The sequence below is a fragment of the Diabrotica virgifera genome, chromosome 3 (genome assembly GCF_917563875.1).
Source record: "Diabrotica virgifera virgifera chromosome 3, PGI_DIABVI_V3a".
Classification (NCBI taxonomy): Eukaryota; Metazoa; Arthropoda; class Insecta; order Coleoptera; family Chrysomelidae; genus Diabrotica; species Diabrotica virgifera.
In genome coordinates this window covers 192,295,877-192,304,907 of record NC_065445.1, presented here as the reverse complement: position 1 = coordinate 192,304,907, position 9,031 = coordinate 192,295,877, and the positions used below count along the sequence as shown (strand labels likewise).

General features: G+C 31.7%; 1 protein-coding gene across 3 annotated transcripts; it reads left to right on the top strand.

Moving 5' to 3' along the window:
- Positions 1-2,578: 2,578 nt before the first annotated feature.
- On the top strand, positions 2,579-8,113 carry LOC126881489 (uncharacterized). Of its 3 annotated transcripts, none has more exons than XR_007696878.1 (2): positions 2,579-4,165; positions 7,879-8,113. XR_007696878.1 is itself a non-coding variant. In XM_050645775.1 (2 exons), the coding sequence occupies exons 1-2, from the start codon at positions 6,981-6,983 to the stop codon at positions 7,887-7,889; spliced, it is 342 nt and encodes a 113-aa protein (XP_050501732.1). In that variant the 5' UTR covers positions 5,008-6,980; the 3' UTR covers positions 7,890-8,113. The 3 variants fall into 3 exon arrangements, 1 of the variants encoding a protein (XP_050501732.1); XR_007696879.1 differs by lacking the exon at positions 2,579-4,165 and adding an exon at positions 4,172-4,988; XM_050645775.1 differs by lacking the exon at positions 2,579-4,165 and adding an exon at positions 5,008-7,311.
- Positions 8,114-9,031: the final 918 nt, after the last annotated feature.

Sequence of the window (9,031 nt, the reverse complement as noted above, 5' to 3'; positions counted from 1 at the left end):
ATACAGCCAGCTACTGGGACTTTCCCATTGATTTTATATTTATTATTGTTAAACAAAAAATAAGCATACAACAAAAAATATCTCGACAGTTTTACCTCAAGGAATGTCTAAAGAAAATAGTTACAAAATTCCAGGTAGGTCGGTTATGTAGTTTTTGAGTTACAATGTCTACAGCCTTTGAAGAAAGAAGTTTTGAGAAAAGCCTATATAAAAGTATTGTAAACTTTTATTTTCAATTTCTTTTTTGTCTTTCAAATCGTAAAATGATGGACACCGGAATATCTTTTTGAATCGCGGAGTAATTTACAAAAGAAAATAAAAACAGCTGTTGACCGTTGTTCACTACGTTCAAGCTTGCTGGCGCGAACCTGTTGCAAATCGGGTCGAACGTAGAGCTATTTAACACTATCTCCCTACCTCACTACCTTCGACTCGTTTTATAGCAAGTTCGTGCCAACGCGCTTGAGCGTAGTGAGAAACGGTCAACAGCTGTACTTATTTCCTTTTGTAAATTACTCTGCGATTTAAAAACATATTTCGGTGTGCATCACTTTACCATTTGACAGACAAAAAAGAAATTGAAAAAAAAAGTTGACAATACTTTAAACGCATTTTTCTCAAAACTGCTTTTTTTAGGCTGTAGACATTGTAACTCAAAAACTACTTGACCAACTCAGATGGAATTTTGTATATATTTTCTTTAGACACTTCTTGAGGTAACGCTGTCGAGATATTTTTGTTATGCTTATTTTTTGTTTAACAATACAAAAAAATTGTTGATTTTCACCCTTTTTGCAAAAAAAAATCTTTGTTTAGATTTCTGAGTGATATCAAAAAGTCAAAATTAGATAAAACTAAAAACGACAGTGTCACCTCGAGAAACTCATAAGCTAATAAAATCTTTTTGAATTTTTTGTTTGCCATCATTCAATGATGAGTTCTGATGTCCACCGCAAAATTCATTATATTTTGAGGTGTCGTTTAAAAATTTGCCTCCGTTGGCTTATTTTTCAGTATTTTTCCTTAAAATTTTTCTTGATTAATCTTTGAATTGTACTAAATATGCCTGTTTAATTTAAAAATAAAACAATTCTATCATACTTTCAAAAATATGTGTTTGGAATATTGATTTCAACCCCTTCGGCCCCCCTTAAGGACAGCTATGACACGATTTTGATAGGCAACCATATTTGTCTATGTATGAAATTTAATAAAAAAAATGTTTCATCCGGCAAGCAGATGGGTACATTTTGACCTCCTATCGGATCCCGTACTAATACAAAAATATTGTTTTTAACACGTGAAGAAAAAATTGAAATTACTTTGATTGTAATTATTCTAAAGGAATACTAATTAGGAATTTAACTCTGCTGTATCAGTCCCAAAATGAATACTTAAAGATTGCAACTTAAATGAAGATAGGGATCATTCGAAAAAATTCGTGTTAGAATTGAGAAAGCCCGAAGTAAATTTTATAGAATGAAAGTTTCTCTTTTCAATATGGGCTTTAATATAATCGTTAGACTTCCAGTAGGAACTGTTATGTATTTTCAACTCCAGTGCACGGAGTAGAAACATGGACCCTTACAGAAACACGCAATAAGAAAATGCCTTACAGCATTCGAAATGTGGTATTACGGAAGGATGATTTGTATCTCGTCGAAGCATCGAGTTACCAACGAAAATGTTTTGGTCATGTGATGAGAAAAAAAATTGAATATCACATTCTACAAGTAATTTTGCTGAGTAAATGAAAAGGAAGCAGAGGGCCGGGTAGACGATGCATGTCTTGGCTTAGAAATCTGAGACACTACACGGATCAAAAACTTTTAAACTGTTTAGAACCGCTGTAAACAAACATGTGGACCAGAATGATCACCAACATCCAATGAGGATATGGCGCAGAGAGAAGAAGATACCAGTGCCAAGCCAATAAAAAGATTAAAGGAAAAACCAATCTTTCAAGTTTTCAAAGGCAATCGGCATATGGAAAGGACACCATAAAAAATTACTTCGTTCTCCAGGTTTAGGTATTCGAACCACAAACAAGGAACTCGGCCGACCAGGTACACCTGGTTCCAAAAAAAACTGATACGACTCTTGACGCGTATTTTGTAGAAAATTGAGCAGTGTATTTTGAAGGATAAATACTTAATATTTACATACTGTCAATGTCACTGCCAAATCTTAAAATTTGTCAGATAGCTTATTCTGTTCCACGGTTATTAGACTTTATTATTAATCTTTATTATTAAGACTTTCTCCGCAACTGAGGGTATCTTATCAACTGTATTGTTTTTAAACAATAGATGATAAAATAAAAATATTGACAGTTCAAAAATGTGAACATTATCGCATTGTGTGTGGCCTAAGTTTGGGCTGAAAACTGAAACGTATTACATTTTTACAAAATTTTGGAATATGTTTAATTACGTAGAACAATTTTAACAGTTGTTTTCAATACAGATTTCAATCATCTACAAATAGTTTCTAATGTCTTTTGATGTCAAATAATTAGGGAAGCTGGAATTCAACAGTTTAAAATTTTACATTGAGTTAATGCAAAATAGTGGCGCATGTCAAAATTCTCAATGTATTTTAATTGTATTCATTTTTTTTCGAATCCTGAGAAAACTAATAAATATTTTTGAAAAATTTAAACTCAGAATGAAAGACTACATTATTACCGAGGGCTGAAAGTCCCTGAAAACTTCTATAATATTTATTTTAATAAGTTACAGGGCTGAAAATAAAAAAAAGTGTGATATTTAATTTCAAATATTTCATTCAATAGAAACTGCTTGTTTATTCTAAGGGGCTTTCCGCCCTCGGTAATAATGTAATCTTTCATCCTGCGTTTAAATTTTTCTAAAATACTTATTAGTTTTTTCATGAATCAGTTGTTTGTTGTTTGTTTATTTTATTATTTGTCTGTCATAATTAATATAATGTCAGATCAATCAAATACACTGCTCAACATGATCATATCTTACTAAGAGTCGTATCAGTTTTTTTAGGAACCGGCTGTACCTATCGCGCAATTCTTCACAACAAATAAAGGAATATTTTTATTCAGTAATCAGTGCTAGTTTTAATCACAAAGTTAAGCTTCTTTTCCGGAGGATACTTTTTGACACACTAAAATGGGAGTGCTAAGTGGTTGGCTGGATTCGTGGGGAGACCAGGAGCAAGACCATCAGGAGCAACCCATAGAAATTTTCAGGAATTCGAAAATTTTAAGCTACGAGGAGCTGAAGGAATATTACCTGAGTGTTTTTAATTTAATTTAATTGCGTAAGTTTTTACTTCAAATTTCGTACACATAATACAGTCATTCGGATATAAATATTAGATTGGAATTGAGGCTTTTAAGGCTCTCGTTACCTTGATTGAATAATTCTGAGTATTTTTCTTTGTATACTGCTTATCGGGATCCTTATGAAGGCTACTTTTTTTGTTATGGAATACATTTTGATTGCATATTTTCTAACAAAGGACAGTTCTATGTTCTATCTGTTCTATTTAGAAATAATAGAGTTAATATTATAGACAATTTATAAATAGAGACCTTTGATTCCTAATTAAGTTTGTCATTACTAATTATTGTGGAACTGTGTGTACAACTTTTTTGTCACAAAGGACACCTCACACGTCTTATGGAAAATGTAATGTCACTCAATTACAATAAAATTTACATAAATAGGGCTTTTCATTGATTGTCATTTGTTTCGAGCTTGTGTCATGTGTCACGTAATATTAATATATCTACGTCATACGTCCTTGGTTTGTGTCGTGGTATATACCAGTGTGCGTCTTGGAAGAGTGTTGCCATCGTATACGCTAAAAGCTGATTGGCTCCGCCATCTTTTGCTCAGATTTCCGGATTAATATGGAAGGGGTAAACAGATGATCAGTTGTTTATTTTTCGTTTACTGTTTACTCTGGTTTAACCTCACTTAACTAGATAGAGTGAAATATTAAATTACTATTACTATTATTATTCAGGTTGAAAAATGCCTTCCTGTAAGGTAAAAGGTTGCGAAGTCGATTGGGGAAAAATAATGTGAAAATGAATTCTTTCCCAAAAGAATCTGAACGACGGAAAGTGTGGATTAAAAATATAGGGTTAAAACAAGATCCAAACAAATATGCTGTTGTTTGTGAAGTAAGTTCTTCAAGTAAAATTAATTGAGTACTTGCATTTGATGCATTCTCTTTATAATATTTATATCATTAAAAAATATTGTATTCAATTTTTGAATGTTTAGGAACACTACTTCTGACATGTGGAAAAAAGTTAGACAAGATGGCAGCAGAAAATTAAAATGCATTGCTGTACCAACAATATTTAGAGAAGAAAGCGAAAGTATTTAATTATTTATATTGGTTTTTTGTTTATTCACCAATTTAACACCTATAGATATTTGTATAACAAGAGAGCGAAGTGCACCTTTTCCTCCCAAGAATAAAGTTTACTAGTTTACTACAGTAATCATTCAAGGGAGGAAAAGGCACTTCTCCCATGTTATACATTTTTCCACCTCCCTCAAATAAGTCTTTTTTTCATTTTTAAAATATTTTATAACTGTTGATTGAATACATGAATCATAATTGAATACAGGAATTTGTGTATTCAATCAACAATAGAACTAACAAAATTTATTAGAGAACTAAAACTAACAAGTAGGTACAGTATAACTATCAAATTATTAATGAAAAATTTTTAAATCAAAATAACAATTTACTGTTTTTACCATTTTACAACATCTATAAATAAAATTTAAAATGTATGGATACTTACCTAATAGAAAATAGAGTAATAGTATAGGGTGTCAATAAGTTATTTCATCTATGCTATGACATAGTATGACGTCAACATCACTTTTACTTTTACTCCCTAGGGATTAAAAGTACTTTGTTTCCCTAGGGAGAAAAAATATGACTATGCTCTCTACAATGAGGCCAGGAAATGTATACTTTGGATAGAGGTAGGTGGGAAAATCTGTTTTATTCAGTTATTGTGATTTGTTTCTTACAGACAATCGGTTTCTTCTAGCACGAGTTTCAAACGGTCTGAAACCATTAGCGAATAGTGGACCAGCGCGAGTAGAGGGGATAGCACTCATAACTGTATTATGTTCTCTCACTGACCAACTGTTTGCTGACTAGTTCGACTGTTTGCTAGAACAAACCTATTATTCAAACAAAATGTCCTCTACGTCAGACTGATCAGAATTTTAAAAATGTGTCATATCAATCAAGTCAAAAAATTTCAAAAATTGTTCCTGTAACCATTTTTAGTGGAAATAATAACAGTACTTATATTGGATCAGAGAGCCACCCAATTCATTGTTAAAGTATGATAAACTAAAAGTTAAACAATTAGGCATGCACTTCATATTATATTTAATGAAATATAACCCACTAGTACTCGTACAAACTTGACGGCAAGCAAATTCAACAAATTTTTCCTCATTTATTAGTTTTTCACTACCGTTAAGTTTGGAAACAAGCGCTGTTGCCAAATAAAAACATATACAGTCGGAAAAATGAAAGAATACCCATGAACGATCACATCAATCACATATTTTGTATTTGCTGTTTTTTTTTCATAAATAATAAATGAGAGAGATAGATGAATAATATGTGATTGATGTGATCGTTCATGGGTATTCTTTCATTTTTTCGACGGTATGTATTTACCACAGCAACTACAGGTGACACTGTTTCTCTTTGTCTTTAAGAATGTGAAACAAAGATAACTACAGTGGGAAAAATAAAGAATACCCATGAAGTATCACATTGATCACTTATTTTGTGTTTCCTATCTTTTTCTATAACAAACGTTTATTATTTATAGAAAAAGACAACAAACATAAATTAAGTGATTGATGTGATCGTTCATGGGTATTCTTTCATTTTTCCAACTGTATCTGTAATATACGCTGAGCTCGTAGGTAGAGGGGATAATTAAAAAATCGCGAGAGCCAGTAGTTACAAGTCTGTAAACCTTTACTGGAAATTTGACATAAATGTCAAAGTGAATAATTTAAAATTGAAATTAAAAACATTAATTAGAAAAAATATTAGTTGGTCAAAGCTGTGGTATATATTTTTATCTTAAGTATACTTACGGTTTAAATACTGAATTAAGTTTTTTTAATATGTTGTAATATCTAATTATAATTAGATATAAATCATCTAAGCGCCATCTACACGATAATTGTGAATGTATCTGAAGTAAGAAATTAATATTTCATTGAGAGAACGTTAAAACAGTTAGCAAAATTTTTAAAAAATCGATTACAATTTAATTATTTTTTTGCGTTTTAAATATTAAGCGATAACAATTAAATAATACATTTAAAAATTACTGGTGAAAGTTGAATTAGTAATCCGCTAGGAGCGACACCAGCGAAGCTCAGAGCGTATAAGTGGGTGCGTTTGGACGACCATAGCGGCTGATTGTCAGCAGAAATCGGCTGAGTGGTTGTATCCAGCTGTGATAGGGAAAGCTTAGTAAATCTCTCAGAGGCTGACTTCCAGCGGTGACGTCTGACAGCTACTGCTGGCTCAGCTGTCCAGCCGCTGTGGTCATCCGAACGCACCCAGTGTCAGTCATGTTTTCCTATAGTATAGAAGGCTTAGATAGAAGGTTATGTAAGATTTTTGTTTGTTTATTTTTTCTTCTTCTTTTGTGGCCTTTGGAAGCTGTGCCCATTTAGCCAGCAACATTTCTTAAAATTAATGCCTAACTAAACCTACCATACAAGAAAACCATTACGAACCTAAACAACCAATCAAGGATACGGAAGGGAAAGTAAAGTTATTTAAAAAATAAACTGTTGTTAAAATATAAACTAAATAAATGAAATATAAATTGAAAACAATAATTTGACATTATAAATGTAACCTCCAATATTATGACAGACGTCAGTTACCATGACATCATATATTATACTCGTCACTAATTCTAGCCAATGAAATGTTTCTGTAAGAGGAATGGCATATCAAAAAAATCTGACTATTCTCTATATATTTTTTCAAATTTAGAATATGGCAACAAGGGGAAAGTTATGTGCATTCCTCATTGTTTGACATTTCCTATATCTTTAGTATCAGGTCATCGTACAATACAAATACTTCCTGCAATGATTGGAAGTAATGCAGAACAAGAATTGAATTTGGAATCGCCGAGAAAAAGGATTGGTGTACAAAATAAGAAAGTATATAAAGGACAACAAACATCTTCCATAAGCGATCAAAATTGTATGACTGAAATTCAGGAAATAGATTCTGCTCCACCTTTAGGTATAAAAAATATTTTGACATTTTTTTTTATTTAATACACAATTTAATTTACCATCTGATCATGAAGCTATAAGTAAATGGTGTGAATGTTGAACACATGAGGGAGAAGCTGCCATGTGGCAACTCTCCTGTATAATATATTTTATATTAGTTCACATAAATAGTTAATTTATTAAGTTTGTTGGCCATGGTTTCTTCAGTCACCTTTCAAATCCAGGAGGGGTATTTAGCAGTCTTGATTCGTTACTTGGATGATTCGTTGTCCATCAAGGAAGTTTCTTGTGATTATTCTAATTTCTTCCTCTACCAAGGATCTGGCAGAGTCATCTTGTATAGGGTTTTGTTCAAGTGTAAACACTTTTTTACGCCAGTCCAGAGCTGTCTGCCAGCGCTGCCTTGAATAGAAAGGTGGTCTATTTTTCATGCCACTGCCATTCCAGTGAGATTGGCACCAGTTTCTGGATACATGTAAATGTTACTTTATTTTATGTAAATATTATTTTCATTCTAGAATCAAAGGGAGACTCTTTTAACAGATAAATGACGCTATCATTCTTTTTGTTCTAGAAAAACTGTAAATAGTATTTAAGGCAACGATTGTGAATGAGTGAGAAGTCTAATAAAGCCACGACGAGATACTGTATTAGAGCGTACGATTTGGAGGTATTTTTGATTAGATAAATTTTGTAAAGTACAATATAAGTTAGATTTGATAATGTGTAGTATTTCCTAATAAATTAAATACTATTAAGTGTTTATTGTTCTTGTAAGTTAGTGTGGTAAATAAATAATATGAAGTAAGTCTGTGTATTTAAATTAATATAAGTGTTCTTATTTAAAAATAAATAAAGTCAATTCAAAATAAATATTGATGCCTAAAAATCAAATTAGTAAAATCGCTCACATGTCACTAGCAAAGAAACTTGTCAGCTTTTTGTTTCCGGTTGATTTGGACAGGTTAAGAATTTAAAGTGGTAACACTACATGTTAAATCAATCATTTTAAATTGTTTACAGTTTTACTTACAGTAGGAGATGTAACATACTTTTGTTTACCAATATGCAAAAATTAAAAAATCTTTCATAGATATTGATTCACCACTCAAGAACTAACAAATTGTGAAGAGCACAAATATGCCTGTACTTCGTTATCTGTCCAGGGCCGATATCAATTGATTGTCACAATATTGTATAGGTATAGAATAATTCATTTTATTACAATTAACAGTTTTTAGGTTTCCATATTTCTAAAGGAAAAACGGACCCTTATAGGCTCGCTATATACTTATACTATGGCCAAAAAGCGGTAGTGAGAATAGAAGACATAACATCAGAAGAAATAGAAATGAAAAAAAAGGTGTTCGACAAGGGTGTATACTTTCACCAATATTATTTAATATATAGGTACTCAGAAGACATATTAAGTAAGACAATGGATGAAATAAACATAGGCATTAGAATTAATGGCATGATCATAAATAACCTGAGATACGCTGATGATACAGTTCTTTTAGCTGAATCACATGAAAACCTACAGATACTGCTTACTTAATAAAGTGACCGCAGTAAGTGGAGAATATGGACTATCGCTTAACATAAGTTTTATTCCAGCAATGTTCCATTAATTTTATCTGTCTCTTCCACATTAACCAAGAAGAGGTATTAAAATTTCTGATACATTTCCAGTGGATACATTACCAGCTATTCGTGATGAATAATGA

Excerpts from the sequence above, each read along its gene's own strand:
- LOC126881489 (XM_050645775.1), top strand. The coding sequence starts at position 6,981 with ATGAAATGTTTCTGTAAGAGGAATGGCATATCAAAAAAATCTGACTAT.